The sequence below is a fragment of the Myodes glareolus genome, chromosome 9 (assembly GCF_982192425.1).
Source record: "Myodes glareolus chromosome 9, mMyoGla1.1, whole genome shotgun sequence".
In the NCBI taxonomy this organism is placed as follows: Eukaryota; Metazoa; Chordata; class Mammalia; order Rodentia; family Cricetidae; genus Myodes; species Myodes glareolus.
In genome coordinates, this window is record NC_142034.1 from 74,706,728 (window position 1) to 74,723,971 (window position 17,244).

The 17,244-nt window shown below is 39.6% G+C and overlaps 1 protein-coding gene across 3 annotated transcripts in view; it reads right to left on the reverse strand.

Moving 5' to 3' along the window:
* Positions 1 to 17,244, reverse strand: part of Rnf130 (ring finger protein 130) — a 117,277-nt gene that overhangs the window by 54,411 nt on the left and 45,622 nt on the right. For all 3 annotated transcript variants that reach the window (XM_085694892.2, XM_085694893.2, XM_085694891.2), the window contains exon 3: positions 7,450 to 7,700. In XM_085694892.2, the coding sequence (XP_085551018.1) occupies positions 7,450 to 7,700 (251 nt within the window). The remainder of the gene's footprint in view (positions 1 to 7,449; positions 7,701 to 17,244) is intronic.

A 17,244-nucleotide genomic window follows, 5' to 3' on the forward strand; every position in this document is an offset into this window, starting at 1 on the left:
TCTGCTTTTATTCAAAAAACAACTGTTAATCTCAAAATATTTTAACTGATATGGATTTTAATTTATTGATATAAATTTAAGGTCAATTTTGTTATACTGTATGTATAGTCCTTTTGTTTAAGGTATTATGTTTATGCAGCTAATTTAAAAATATATATGAAAATACAGATTAATAGTCATCTATAATAGTCAAATTTATAGGCATGTTAGGTATACAAAGATATATTTTAGTTAGACAGATGATCTTCAAACACTTCAAAGACTTACAGAATATGACATTTAAAATGTTTTAAGAATTTAGACTAAAAAACCCCACAAAAAAATAAAAAACAAAACAAATGAACAAAAAAAAACCCAAAACACACAGAAAAAGAATTTAGACTTTTCTCGATAGTGAGACACATTTGCTCTAGACAGCACTGATTACTTCAAAGAGGATGATGGGCATCGAAGAAATTCATTATGGAGTTTACTTTTAGTGTTACAAGGTTAGCCACTTGAGCAAGAAACTATTCTTTCCTGGACTGCTTGACAGTATGCTGTATAAACTGGACATTCAGGACCCACAGAAAAGTGACTGCTAAACTTTGCAAAAACAAGGTGGGATGGTCCTTCAGGTCTCAGCTTCACAGAAGAAACTGCCAGACATTCTGCAGGATACAGAGGAAAGCAACTGATGAACTTTGTTAATATAGATAGGACAGTCCTTCACATTTCCTGCTTCACTGATAAGTCTGCCAGATATTCTAGGCCTGTAGGCTGAAGATGGGTACCCCAATGTTACAGAAGAACTTTGGGTGACTATCCAGGCAGTCAGATGTCTTTGTCATTTCTAGAGTTTTGGAAGTTGCTTAAAATGCACACTTTCTGTTTATTCAGGTAATATATCCTCTGTGGTCTTTGATTGAGTTGAAGACTAGATAATTATAATTATAATTTTCTGTAGTTATGATAAAAGATAGATATGAAACTTTAGACTCACAAACAGAATAGATGATAGAGTATTTTCTTTAATTTTGCCAAATACAATAGACTGCATATTGTAACTGATTCTTGCTTGTTGTTTTGTTATATGTAAATTTACTATGTTAAAGTAAAAACTTCCCTTTCTGATTAGACAGAAACAGGGAAATGCTGAGGGAAATTTCTTTCTGTATGCTATATGTGTTGCTCTCATTGGTTGATAAATAAAGTTACTTTGGTCTATGACAGGGCAGGATAGAGCCAGGCGGGAAATCCAAGCAGAGATACAGGAGAAGGGAGGAGTCCAGGAGACGCCAGCCAGTCACAGAGGAAGCAAGATATGTAAAAAAGAAAATTAATAAGCCATGAACCACGTGGCAGAGCACAGATGGGAAATTTATGGGTTAATTTAAATGTAAAAGCTAGCTAGTAATAAGTCTGGGTCATCAGCCAAACATTTATAATTAATATAAGCCTCTGAGTGATTATTTGGAAACTAAAGGGCAGGGAGAGAAACCCCCAGTTGCACACTTGCCTGAAATTTCCCTTCAGTATGTCTGATGAAGTCTTTCTCATTCTTTGAAATGATATTCAGCTCAAACATCGCTACCTCTTTGGTGAAGTACCTACGACTTACCAAGAGCAACATCACTGCCTCCAAACAGGAATTCTACCACACAGTGCCTAGATAGCACCTGTCTACCTTCTCAGAAGAATAGAAACTCTATTTGCATCTGCCCCACTTTAGAAAGTGGTAAAACCTGTCATTTTCAAAGATTAACTATTAAGTGCAAAGCATTAGGTTTCCTGATGCAGGGAAATTCTGTTTATTTAATTTTGTTTGTTTTTTTTAAACTTTGTTTTTCAAGATAGGGTTTCCCTGTGTAGCCCTAGCTGCTCTGGAACCTACTTTGTAGACCATGCTGGCCTCAGACTCAAAGAATCTCTGTCTCTCAAGTGTTGGACTTAACGGAATGCACCACCATTGCCTGGCTTAATTCATTATATTTCTTTATCAGGCATGCAATGCATCTTTGATTTTATATTCATTTAAGGTAAAATTGGGCAATAAAAGGTTATTCCAGTAACCATGAGGCATTTACAAAACCAAGAATACTGCATATACATACTAAAGCAAGAAATATTAAAGTATTTACAAGTTTAAACACTTTATAATTTATATGTGTCTTCAAAGAACATTTCCCAAGAAGTTATTTTAAACTTAGGAGTCTGTTAGCTTGTGAAAAAAATTATATCTGGCTTATTCTTCAACATTAAAATAATAATTTTATTTTACTGCTTTAGAAATAAAATTTGCTTTAGGATTAAAAACTGATGTTTACTTCTGACAACTTGAGTGGACTGAGAGGCCTAGGAAATGAGCACTGCACACTGCTGGGTGCCTAGGATGCATCTCCACAGAGGATGAGGTGATCAGGCTCCGATCTTATCAGTCGTTCACACAGTTCACTGATGGAACAGAGTCTGAGCAGACTATTCGGAGATGCTGAGGCTGTAGGAGGCAGGTCTAATTGGAGAAAGCAGGCCCCTAGGAGTTGAAGGTTATCTACTTTTTCTCTTCTTTTGGATAAGGTCTCACATAGCCCAGGCTGGTCTCAAACTCACCATACAGACAAGGATAACCTTGAGTATCTGCTTTTTCAGTCTCTAAGCATGTATAGCACTACACCTGACTTGAAGTGTATCTTATCCATGTCCTGTCTCTCCTCTTTCCTTCCTGGTGACCATGATGTGAGTAGCTTTTCCCTGCCAGACCCTTCCTCCATGTTTCTTCTCTGTCACAGGCCTTAAGATCCACGGATCCTAGTGACCATGGATTTAAACCTCTGAAGCAGTGAGCCAAAAATCTCCCTCTTCCCTCGTTTGTATCGGCTATTCTGTCACAGTGACTAAACGTTTAATACAATGGTACAATATTAATCATGGAATTGTTTTAAAAATTTACAACTCTCACTGGATGATGGTGGTGCACACCTTTAATCCCAGCACTCGGGAGGCAGAGGCAGGTGGATCGCTCTGAGTGTTTGAGAACAGCCTGGTCTCGAAAAAAATAAAAAACAAAACAAAAAGGAAAATTTTACAACTCTCAAAATCTTCATGAACTTTTTCAATATGAAATTATCAGACATTACTGTTTGATGTAAAATAACTCCCACTCAATGTTTCAAAGGTCTACGCTGGACTGGTGAGTTAGTGGATAAAGGTGCTTGTTGTACAAGCCTGACAATATGAGTTCAATTCCTAGAACCCATGGTCGAGGAGAGAACCAACACCTGATAGTTGCCCTCTGACCTCCACATGCATATAGTAGGGTGTGTGTGTGTACACATACACACAGTAAATAGGTCTAAATCCACCTTGTTATTTAAGTATTTTGACAGTTTTTCAGGAAGACACACTACAGACTTAGCAGTAAACTCAAAGGTGAACTAGTTGGTTTTCATACTACATGTAAAATGATCTACAGTAAAACTTACTACCCCATGTTGGAAGTGTAGCCACCTGAGTAGTATGTTATGTAGTAAGCACAGCATCAAGACAGAATTTTGTGAGGAAAAAAATCTCAGTTTTCCTTTCAACTCAGCTTTTTTTTCTTGCTAATCGTTCAGGCTTCTTTTTTCCCCAGTCTTCTTTTTCTTTTTCTTTTTTTTAATAGCCTAAGGTTCCAATCAGTTGAGCTGCTGCCACCTTCACATTAAACTTTAATAAGCTAAGCTTTTTAAGCCACATAAAAATTTCATCAAGCATTTCTCAACCTTAGGGAAAATGGAAGGATGAAAAAAGGTCAGAACATCACTTTCCACTAAAGTACCGTCTGGAGAGGGATGCTATGAAGGGAACCGCAACACATGCTAGGAAACAAGCGCCCTTCGTGGCCGGTGCCAGATGGTGAGCTTTTTACTCCTTCATTACATACAGGCCCCACCGAGGTTGCTAATTAATGCACGATCATCAAACACCAGGCTCCTAGGACAACCATGAGCATTTTAAAGCCCTCTGGATATGCCCCATTCAGCTCTCACATTATCATTGGTTTCCTGATTAAAATGTTTCCAGAAGAACTCCTGATTATCTTACCTTTTGGTGTTCTATATGGCATTTAATGATATTTATAATTCATAAGGTATTTAATAATAATAAACTCAAGTCTTCATTTTTTTTTAAAGCTAGCATATACTATCATTCCAGGGAAAGAGGAAGGGCTGCCTAGGGCCTTGGCCTTAAATGGACACTGGAAGCTGAGCTCTCTGGGCTCCCTTACTACCCAGCCCCACCGATTCCCAACAATGTGCTGCAGAAGTCTTCAGCCCAGAATGGCCTAAGTCAAGAGAAGCCGGTTTGTCCTAACCAAAATATCTGGAAAAGAGGGGACTTATGTCAAAAACCCCAGAGATTGTCTGCTCTATTTTAGTCAAACACCAAAGAGAAAACATTACTCTTCCCCTCAACATGGCCCTACTTGCACTCAGTGCGAAGGTGATCTCCCAGACCTAGCTGCTCAAAGGAGCAAGTCTAGTGCACTGACCTCACACCTCTAGTACATGCCACCAATGGCAGAATACACATGTTCTTCTGCATACATTAAGTACCATGATTAACCACACCTGGGGTCATAAGCAAGTCTAAGAATTAGAAAAGAACTGAAAACAGTATTTCTCTGATCAAAACGCAAGCAAATAGGTATCATTATCACTATTTCATAGAAGATTCCCTAAACAACCGGAAATGAAGCACTTCTTAATACACAGGTTGAAGGAAAGTGTCGAATATAAAAATATGTAAGGCTGGGTGTGCTGGTGCATGGCTGCCATCCCAGTCCTTGGGGCTGGAGGCAGGAAAACACAGAACTGAATGTAAGCACAAGTCAGAACCTGTGAGGCAGAGCGGTAGCTTTAGCATTTCCTTAGAAGTGCTGACAGAAATTTATAGCACAAGATACTTGCATTAGAAAAGAAACCGCTTCAGACAAATGAATTATAGACTTGACTCTAAAATGTGATACTTTATAAACATTTAGAGGAAAGGAGAAATCTTTGTGAGACAAAGAGCTTTTTACAATTGATACCAAAGTACAATTTCAAGGGAAAATTCACAAGTTAAACCTTATCAAAATTAGAAAACCCCCAACCATTTGTTTTCCCAAGACTGTTAAAGTACTGAACAGACAACTGCAGATGAGAAGAAAGCACCTGCAAAGCACATGCCCGTCAAACCAGCACCACATCTACAACACAGAGTTTACAACCTCAGCAGCTCAGTGAGTAACAGCACTGGCTGCTCTTCCAGAAAACTCGAGTTTGATTCCTAGCACCCATGTGCTTCACAACTGCCTGTAACACCAGTCCCAGAGAATCTGACACCCTCTCTGGTCTCCTTGGGCATTGAATCCATGTGTGCGCAGATATGCGTCTGGGCAAACATATAAATAAATAAAAACTCAAAAAAAAAAAAACCTCAACAGTAAAAGACAATTCAGAGAAAAAATGGGCAGGAGACTTAAGTGGCCATTTCACCGAAGCACTTGAAAAAATGATCAGGGCAGGGTGATGGCTGCAGCACAGTGTCGGCTATATAAGCATGAGGACCCGCATCTGCATTTCAGCATCCAAAACCTGGGTGCAGTGGGACATATCTGTAACCCCAGTACACTCAATTCTAACCTCTGGCTTCAACACATATGCACAATATGCTTACACAGGACACACATGCATGCATGCAACCTCTGGCTTCAACTCATATGCACAATATGCTTACACAGGACACACATGCATGCATGCAAGATGTTCAGTTATGACCACTGGAGAAATACACATTATAATAGCAAAAGAAATGTACACCAAATATTGTTAAGACATGGAGGAACTGAATTAGTCACACGCTACCTGCAGGAATGTAAAATAATGAAGCCACTTTGGAAAAGGACATTTTTTTTTTTAATACTAAACTAACCACCAGGCAGTACTGGCACACATCTTTAATCCCAGAACTCAGAAGGCAGAGGTAGGTGGATCTCTGTGAGTTGGAGGCCAGCCTGGTCTACAGAGTGAGTTTCAGAACAGCCAGGGCTACACAGAGAAACCTTGTCTTGAAAAACTAACAAGAAAAAAAAAAATAAACTAAACATTTACTTACATTGTGTTCTAAAGTTCTTTATGTTGCAAGGAAATGAAAACTCATGGTCAGATAAAAACCTGTACATGAATATTCATAGCTATTTTATTATACCCACAAACTGAAAATAATTCAGGTATCCTTCAATGAGTGAATGGCTAAGTAAATTATAGTACATCCACACCACAGAATACTACTCACCAATAAAAAAGAGCTACTGATGTGTACAGTTTGTAAGGACTTCCTGGAACTATGCTGAGTGAAGATGAAGAAACCCAGCTCTCCATTTAAAGTCTATACATCATTTTTTTTTTCAAGACAGGGTTTCTTTGTATAGCTCTGGCTGTCCTGGAACTAGTTCTCTGTAGACCCGGCAGGCCTTGAACTTACCGAAATCCTCCTACCTCTGTCTCCCAACTGCATCTCCCAAGTGCACACATCACTACCACCTGGCTATACAACATTCTTTAAATGACAACACCAGAGATGGGGAACAGGTTAGTGGTGGTGAAAGGTTAGGGTAAGAAGGAATCTTTGGCTATGAGACAGCAGATGACCTTTTCCTTATGGCTTGACTGTGGTGAGTTCATGAATCTGCATGTGATGGAGTTGAACAGAAGCACACACATGCACATGCATGAACACAAACCAAACAGGACAGCCCTGAAGACATTAGTGGACTAGGTAATAGCAGTGAACCTGTGCTGTGATATTCTTACAGTTAGGCAAGATGCCGTGACTGGGGAAGTGGTCTCCACTGCTTAGATCAGAGCAAGGCTGCCGTTCCTCTAAAGCTTAAGAAGAGCGGTGATGGTGACAGAATGCAGACAGCCTGAACAGAACCATGAAACACGCCACACTGACAAGTACAGAACACCTGACCTGCGCTCTTCGGAGATGCCAGGATCAGGAACAGAGTGAAAAGACAGCACAATCAAATGTAACCTATATTCTTACCTAAGCAACCTGGGATTTTCTTTGCTATCAAGGACACATCTGAGCAGTGCTGGAGAATCCGAGAGAGCCTATAGGTTAAGAAATGTATCTAAAAAAGTTCGTTTTCTGACTTTGATAACTATACTGTGTTTATGTGAAACAACATTTTCTTCTTTTTCTTCTTCTTTTTTTTTTCTTTTTTAAAACTGAAATGGAATTTAGCTCAGACTGGCCTGAAACTCACTGTGTGGCCCAGCTGGTCTCAAACTCCCGAGTTCAGGGGTTACAGATGTACCACCATCCTGACATGCTTTTGTTATTGGTTTTGTTTTAAATACATTATATAAAGAAGTATTTAAGATGTATGATCACAGGATCCTCATGTATTATGGCTGTTTAGAGTACTGGTTAGCTCACCTGGTTCCTGTCGCGAGCATTTGTGTACCTGATCTTCTGAATGAAGTAGAATATGAGCCACGCTGAAGAAATAATCATCAAAACAATAAAGGATATTGACACGAAGACTAGAGAGCCACGGCTGAAGTTCTTTGGCGGCATTCGAGTTCCAACAGCTATTGTCATTTGTACAGAGATGTTTTTCTCCAGATAACTCAAAATATCTTTACCCCTCAATTCTGTTATCATGACAGCAATAATATCTCCCGTGCCTGTAATGTAAAACAAACACATAGACTCAAGTGACAGCTGAAATTCATAGACATCAAATTAATATACACATATGTTCCCTGGAGAAATTAACACTACTTCTGCTAAAGAGAAAGGTTTGCAGATTCCACTGTTCAGCTGACATGAGGCTGCAGGTGTGCACACTCACAGTGGTGGGAACATACGCAGTACTCCAGACAAGCAGGTAAGGCATAAAACACTGTAGTCTTGCTAATGCATGACCTTCCATACAGCTGCACTGAGAAACATGAAGCCGGCCACCTGTGACTTAATCAGGATGGGTTACAGTATAAAAGATCTCGAGAAAAGTGCTGTCACTTATGGCATAGATAGGTGGTTCTCACACTAATCATTCTAACATGCATTGCTGAGCAACAACTGTGTGTACAACAGGGAATATATAGAAGCAGATGTCTTAGGACACATGCTTGGCTACAGTAACTTACAGTACCAAATGGCAACATCTTTTACTGGTAACATTTGGAACTAACCTTGGTTTTCTGTCTAAAGCTAACTGGAATCAAACTCCTTCCAGAACCCATCTGGATCTCAAACTCAAGATTTTTCCTACACAATTTGGAGACAGAATCTCATGTTGCCCAGGATGGCCTCAAACTTGAATATTCTGTCTCAGTCTCCCATCATATCTAACCATGTGCAGCACACTCAAGTCCTCTAGGCAGGTCCAAGTTTCAAATTTCTGGACTAGTACCCAGAATGGAACCCAAAACCTTCAGCTTCTAATAGCTGTTCAGAGGTCTGCCCAAGGCACAAATCATGTAAATTAATTACAAGGATGGTTCAGTTGTTTTTCTAAGCCCTATTCTTATATGGTTCCAGGGGGCAGAAATAAGTCAAAGCAAGCAACCACTTCCCCGAGGATAGCACGGGTTACTATCCCTTTTGTCCTCTAGTAGGTAATAGTCTTCTACTTTATTTAAGGAGGCAGGGGAAGCTTCTCTACCACATGCAATTGTCAGTAGCTGTCCTTTCTTAAGGGAAAGTTAAGTGTCACAACATGCAACTCCCTCCCGCTACCCCGAGACAGGGTTTTTCTGTATAACAGTCTTGGCTGTCCTGGAACTCTGTAGATCAGGTTGGCCTCAAAACTCACAGAGATCCACCTGCCTCTGCCTCCCGAGTGCTGGGATTAAAGGTGTGCACGACCGCTGCCTGGCCACAACATGCAACTTTTATAATATATCTTTTCCAAAGAACCCAGAAAAAGACTGGAGGCTAGGCTTCCCATTTATTTTGAGAAAAAGAAAATTATAACCACTTACATGAATATGAAGAAAGGTTATATATCTAAATATTAAATACCCCCTAAAAACAAGCAGAGTACATCAAAATTTGGCCTTTTGAAGGCTCCTTTTAATATTTTAATAATATTAAAGACATTTATTTGGTTTTATATGCTTTGTTATGTTTAGCAGTCAAGATGATATGTAACAAACTCAATAACAAAAGTTTTAAGAAAAATATGGTACAATGGAATATATATTCGTGTAGTATTGTATTGGAAACTGTTTTAGTCATTTTATCAGCACAGTAGTTTATCAGTTTTTTTTACTTAAAAACTATAAACAAAAACAAAACTGCAAAATTAAAGTTAGCATTATTAATACCTGCCTCTGGTCAATAAGCTAAAGAAAAAAATCATAAAATAATACTAAACCAGTTTAAATTTCCATCTAAAAACCTTAAGTTTGTGCTTTTACAATGTTGATCAACAGGCATAATCTGTGGTGTAGAATACCAGGTATGGCTATAAAGTAACTGAGACGGATCCCACAAACGACATATGACAATCAGTCTCATTGCTTTATAATCACACCAAGTACAATTGGTTTTAGAAATCAGTTCTGAGGCTCCCTCTTGAAGACTCAAGCTGGAAAAGTAGTGGGGAGAGCTGCACAGGTAGCCAAAGGAACCAGTCCAGTAATTTCATTTAAGCGAACACTAAATGGACGAGTCAACTATTCTCAACAGAAGAGCTGTTTGGGAAAGAAACATTTAATTAGTTCAACACCAGTCAATATTCATTGAGCACATACCATGATCAAGGTTTTCTTTCACTTCTTTTAATTTTTCTTTTTCTTTCACTTCTTAAACGATAAAGAAATTACCTGATCTTAACTGACATGAAAAGTGCACCGACTCTCAGGAGGGCAAGAGTGACTGAATCTTGGTATAGTCTTATTATCATAGCACAAGGAAAAGACTGGGGAGGGCTGGCAATGGAGACTGAAAACGATCAAATGAAAAGTCCCAGCCGCACACTCATATACTAACGAAGGCAGTGATCTGCTACAGATGCTAATACAGTACACTGCAGACCCCTTCTCTCCAACAGTCGCAGCTGAGCTGGGCTCAAAGAACCTAAGATGGCTCAGACATGTAAACATTTGGGGATGGAGGCTAAAGAGATGACGCAATGGTTAAGAGCACTGGCTGTTCTCGCAGAGGATAGGGTTTGGTGCCCAGCACCCACATGGCAGCTCGTAACCACTGCAATTCCAATTCTAAGGGGAATTGACACTCTTCTGGCCTTCTAGAGGTCTTGCACACAGACTCATGCAGGTACACACACATATACAAAAAATTGGTAAATAAACCTTAAAAACAAAACAAAACAAAAGATCTTGGGAGTATTGGTCCAGATTCAGAAGGGATGATGACAGAGAAATTTTAATACTCAGGATTAAATCAGAATTAGAATAGCAGTGATTGGTAGGAAAGAAGGATTCATTAACTAGAAAGACAAAAGCATTTAAGCAGACATGAAATATTTGTTACATCCATCACTACGCCTATGTTCCGCAACATGAAGACAAAGCTTTGGAATTCCGTGCATTTTAACAATCAGGTACCAGTGTATGACTTTTCTCACTGTGATAAAACACCATGACCAAGGCAATTTACGGAAGGAAGGGTTTACTTGGTTTATAGATCAGAGGGAAAGAGTATGTCATAGCAGGGAAACATGGTAGCAAACAGTAAGTATGACAGCAAGAACTGGATGTTAAGAGCTCACACATTCTTTTTAAAAAATTGTTAATTTAATTTCAATTATGTGCTTATATGTGTGGGTTTGCTTGTAAGTTACAGTTGCCTGCAGAGGCCAGGAAAGGTCATCAGATCTCTGGAGCTGGAGTTACAAGCAGTTGTGAGAGACCTGATGTGGGTGCTAGGAACCAAACTCAGGTCCTCTCTAATAGTAGAATGTGCTCTGAACTTCTGAGTCATCTCTCCAGCCTCATATCTTGACCTGCAACTAGTAAGCTGAAGGAGCAACAGTAAATGTGGAAGTCTTTAAACTCTCAAAGCTGGCCTCCACAAATACCTCCTCCAACAAAGCCACACCTCCAAAATATCCCTAAATGGCACCACCCATCAGGGACCAAGTGCTCAAATATATGTGCCTATGGAGGATTTTCTAAGTCAAACCTCCACAGATAATATTAATTTCTTATAGATGACAATGAATGAGACTATTGTGATCCTTGTTTTTAGTTACTTAAAGAAACCTTCATTTTACTCTTTTAATTACTTAATTTTATATTATGTATATGTTTGTATATCTGTGCCATGTCTATGCTGGTACCTGTGGAGCCAAGAAAAGTGTATTGGGTTCCCTGGAGCTAGAGTTACAGGTGTTTGTGTGCTGCCCAATATAGGTTCTGGGGATTGAACTCAGGTCCTCTAGAACAGCAGCAAGCACTCTGAACTACTAGGCCATCTCTCCAGCCCTCCAATTTATTCTTTTAGTATGTTAGTGTGGCTATTTAAATTAGCAATTCTTTTCTTCCCCTTTTTATTCTGAGAATTTTTCTTTTTTCTTTACATTTTATTTATTTTTATTCTCTATATATTGTATTTTGCTTGTATGTATGTCTGTGTGAGGGTGTCTAGAACTAGAGTTACAGACAGTTGTGAACTGCCATGTGGGTGCTGGTCTTCTGGAAGATCAGCCAGTATTCTTAACTGCTGAGCCATCTCCCCAGCCCCCGTACTATAAGAATTTTCAAATGAAACAGTTTCAACGCTATGGGAACATTTATGTACTCTTTGTTTGGGTTTGCAAACAGGAAACACTTTAGCCTTTCTACATATATTTCTTTTGGCTGAACAAATTGAGAGTAGATTACAACCAACAGGACATTTCAATCTTTAATAATTCAGCAATATCTACTAAAACAAGGTTATTTCAGATGCTCACAATTTACTAATTCTACTAAAATTACTTCTGCTAAAAATAATATAGTGTCTAATATACTTCATGTTCAAATATTCTGATTCAGCCTAATAATTCAAACAAGGGCGGTGTATACCATACCTGGATATCTTGACTCATTATAGTTTCCTTTGATCTTAAATAGTTTCTTAATTATTTTAGTTCACTGTTCATGAAATTAAAAACAAAGATTTTATTTATTCATTGTATTTGTGTGTGTGAATGTGCCATGATGTATCTGGGGTGAGAGGAAAACTTGCAGGAGTTAGTTCTCTCCTTCTACTAAGTGGACCCCAAGGGACAAAACTTACGTTGCTAGGCTTGGTGGGAAGTGCTTTTGGGTCTCGCCAGTCCTGTTTTTCCTTTTTCAAGATAAAGACTTCCTTATGTAGTCCAGAGCGGCCTCAACCTGCTATAGCTGAAGATCACCTCAAGGTCATGATGCTCCCGCCGTGGCTGTGATACTCCTATTTCCACCTTTAGCAATGGGACTACAGGTGTGAATCACCAAGCTGCCTTTCTGAAGAGTCTAAGGCAGATATTTTGAAAATGCCTTTCTATTTGGGCTCATTTGAGCAGTTCCTGATGGATGTCCTTTTATTGTTGGTATGAGAGCTATGAGGTAATTCCTCCTTCCTTTCCTCCCTCCCTCTCCAGGGAATCACCTCAGGAAGCAAATAGTGGTTTTATTTTTATTACTGATGGCAAACTTTATGACTTGAATAACTAGTACCTGCCAGATTTTATTATAAATAAATGTATTTCTATTAATTAATAAACAATCTGTAGAGTGATACTTTCTGATCCTGTGAATAGCCAGAGTCTCAAAAAGCTTTTACTCAATGCTCACAGCATTCACTGATGAAATAATTACTATAAGGACATCTACCAAACTGTTATTTTCTAACCTCCAGAAGTGATTCTGTCTTCAGAGCCATTTACAATATTTTCTATTAATTTTCCCCACTCCTATGTAAACAGAGAAGGAAGTTGGGACTGGTGTTGTACACTTGTAGTCATAGCTCCTCAGGAGGCTGAGGCAAGAGGCTAGCAAGTTCAAGGGAAACTTGGTTGACTTAATAAGACATTGTCTCAAAATAAATAAAAATAAAAAAGAAGGGTTAAGGTGTGGCTCAGCTGGTAGAATGCTTGCCTAGCATGCACAAAGCCCAGGGATTGATTCCCAACACCACACAAAAATTGGGCGTGATGGTTCATGTTTGTAAAACCCCAGTACTCAGGAGATAGAAGGGTCAGAAGCTCAAGGTCATCCTCAGCTACACCCGTTATGAGGCCAGTTTGGATAAACATGACTGTCTCCAAAAGCAATAATAAAATAATTAAAAAGAAGCTGGGTGTAAAGGGAGACTGCTCTTTTGTTCCCAGCTGCCCAGACCTGAATAATCACACAAAAACTATATTAATTTCACCACTGTTTGGCATATAGCTCAGGCATATTTCTAGCTAGCTCTTACATCTTAAATTAACTCATTTCTATTAACCTATGTATCACCATGAAGCTGTGGCCTACTGGTAAGGTTCCCGGTGTCTTTCTCCTTCGGCAGCTACGTGGCATCTCCCTGATTCTGCCTTCTTTCTCTCTGCGTTCAGTTTAGCTTTCCTGCCCAGCTCTATTCTTCCCTGCCATAGGCCAAAGCAGCTTCTTTATTAACCAATGGTAATAAAACATTCACAGCATAATCAGCTGGTGGCACATGTTTATAATCTCTGCATGGAGAAGCTGAGGTAGGAGGATTACACTGAGTTCCAGGATAGCCTGAACTACAGAGTAAAGTCCTTTCACAAAAACAACAATAAATAATTGGTAAGTAAATTTAAAGGCGCTGGGGACACAGCTCAGCTGCGGCGGAAAGTGCAGCATGTGTAATACACTAGTTCAGTTCCCAGGATCACAAAAGCTACTACCACCAATGGCCACAGAGTTACTGAGCCATCTGCCTTTCTGAAAAATAGAGCACCTGACTACCAAATTCTCATTCTATATTCCAACGAGAAAAAAGGATGAATGGAAAAATATAACACTTCCATAATTATGCCTATAATAAAAATCAACTTTGAGGTGCCAAATTACAAACCTCGGAACTACCCTCCTTTGGACTCTGGAATAAGAAGTTCTAAGATTCAAATCTGAGCAAGTTGTATAACCCTTCGGAATAGAAGTTTCTCTTTTAAATAGTTCTTTTTTCATGTTTGGTAGTCATCTTAGTTACTCTTCTATTGCTCTATCAAAATATCATGACTACAGTGACTTAGAAAAGAAAGTTTTTAAAATTGGGCTTATGGCTACAGAGGGTTAGAGCCCATGATGGCAGAGCAAAGGTATGACAGCAGGAACAGCCGAGAGTTCCCATCTTGACCCACGCACAGGAGGCAGAGAGCACACTGGAACGTGCAAGTGTTTTAAAACCTCAAAGTCCTCTCCCAATGAGACACCTCCTCCAAGAAGGCCACACATCCCAATTCTTCCCAAATAGTATGAACCTGTGAGCGGGCATTCTCATTCAAACCATCACAGCAAAGGTGTAGTTCTGTGACAGAGCATTTGCTCAGTAAGCTTGAGACAGTAGATTTTCTCCAGCATTAGAGGAGAGCATAGCGGTAATTTTGATAAAATCAAGGTATGATTGTTTCAATTATATATTTCTGAGATTTGTTACTAGTTTCTTTAGTTTCTTTCTTTCTTTCTTCTTTTTTTTCTTTCGAGACAGGGTTTCTCTGTAGCTTTGGAGCCTATCCTGGAACTAGCTCTTTTAGACCAAGCTGGCCTTGAACTCAAAGGCGTGTGCCACCACCACCTGGCCTTGTTACTAGTTTCTTAAAACACAGATTTGTCCTGTCATTCTTCTGTTCAAATGTCTTTGCTGACCCCTTCCTATCAAACTGAAGTCCAAATTCCTCAGCCTAACACTCAAGGAATCTGGGGAACCAAATGGTTCAGTTTATCTGGTGAGCCATATTTGGATAGTCTTTGTCCTGATGAAATTGCTGGTCAAAGCAACTGACTGTGAGGCTGGAGAGATGTATCAGCACCAGGTGCTCTTAACAGGACCCACGTTTAGTTCCCCATACCCACACAGTGGCTCACAGATGTCTAACTCCAGTTCCAGGGAACCTAACACCCTTTTCTGGCCTCTGAGGACACCAAGAACACATGTAGTGCATATACATACAAAATTGTATACATACAATTTTAAAGAAAACTTAAAAGTGACTATTAGTGGTTTGTTTAAGGAGAATAACATAGAGGAGTCAGGAGAAAAACTAGGAAAAGATGAAGAATGTGATTAAAAAACTAGAAATTTCAAGAGAGCAAAATGAAAGGAGAGGGAAGAATAGGCAGAGGCAGTGATCAGAAAGCAGGATACTGAGTCTGAGACTTGAGATTGACAGATCAATGAGGTGGAAAGAACCAGGAGAACAGCTATGGGATCAGATCCCTGAAGAAATGAATGGTTGAAGGACTAGAAGAAATTTAGGTTAAGATGTTCACCTGATATTGCTCAGGATTACATTAGAACTATGAGTGGTAAGTAGCTGAGAGTCAAGATGTGTGATGTAAGGGACAAGGCAGTAAACTATGGCAAAGAGGGACTGTGGGTATCATGACACTGGAAAATATAGTTTTGTCATCGAAGTACACTGGCATGAAAGCAGCTGCAGTGGAGTTATGACAACATCAGCACCCACAAAATCTCACAGCACCAACTGAAAACTGGAGGGGAGTCAAATGTGGCTGCTACCAAGTAAGGCCACAGTCATTGATGATTCACTATGATACTGGACAAGGTTATCTTTAAAAAGCCCATGCTCCTTTACCCTTCTGAAAAGAAATTCTTCAATCTCACACAAGTAAAGCTAAGAGACAATATACAGTGCTGGCTAGTTTTATATCAACAAGTGTTCAGCCAATTGTGGGCTGATGGTCCTGGGCTCTATAAGAAAGGAGGCTAAACAAACCAGTAAGGAGCACCCCTCCATGGCCTCTGCATCAGTTCCTGCCTCCAGGTTCCTGCCTGTTTGAGTTTCTGTACTGCCTTCCTTCAATAATGAACAGTGTTGTGGAAGTGGGAGCAAAATAAGCCCTTTCCTCTCCAAGTTGTTTTTGGTATGGTGTTTCATCACAGCAATAGTAACCTTGTCTAAGACAAGTACTTAAATGCCAACTTTTCTTCTCACACCACCTCTTGACTATGTGAGCTCACTTAGTAATGTTGGTCTGGGTCTTTTTGTGTCATAAAAACGAAGAGATGGTAGGATCAAAGATCCATATATATCTTGGTTTCTGGTTGAAAGATTTTGAAGTGGTTACATTCAATAGATTATAGGAAGTCTACAAATTCTAGTCTTTTCAAGGCAACCAGTTTTAACCACAGGTAGTTGAAGTATAAAGAAAATCCTCTTTGCCCAAATAAAGAATTCCAAATGCCCATCCATAACTAAATGTCTCCATAGCTCTTGGCTCTGTCCTTAGACAAAGCAGCACGGAATAAATTACACCTCATCCAATCGCTATGATACAACATTGCATATCGTGAAGGGAAGACCATGTCAATAGATCGAGGTGGTACTGACTATAAGAAACATTCCAATTTCAAACTGTGTTCCAGAATCAAAGAAAATCTACTTTCCACACAACAGTTTTTCAACTATTCAAAAATACCTTCCCTGGAGCCCCACTTCTGGCTTTCCCTCCCTATAGGAACCATTCCTAGAGCCCCTCAAATTGTTGCCTGAGTTCCAGGCCAGCAAGGGCTACGTAAGTTACAGACCCTGTCTTAAAACAAAGCAAAACAATAAAAGCCCCAAACCCTCCGTTCTGTATATACACCACATTGTCCACCCCTTCATCTGCTGATGGACACATGGACTGGTCCTGTCCCTGACTACTGTGACTGCTGCTGCAATGACATGCTGACTTGTATGCCCTCAGATCCATTCACAGGAGTGGTACAGCTGGATCAGATAGGAGTGCTAGTTTTGATTTTTGAGGACCCTCCATGCTGATTCCACAGTGTCTAGACTAATTTGCTTCCCATATGGTTACACAAAGGTTCCCTGCCATCCTACCTCCCCCAGAAGCCTCACCAGCCTTGTTATTTGTTAAGTTTCTGATGGGGTGATAAGGAATCGCAATGTAATTTTCATGTAGTATTTTCCAACTCGCTAATTAAAAAAAATTCTTAACTTTCAGAAAAATTGGAAGTATCAGCCAGGTAGTGGTGGCACACACCTTTAATCCCAGTACTCCGGAAGCAGAGGCAGGAGTG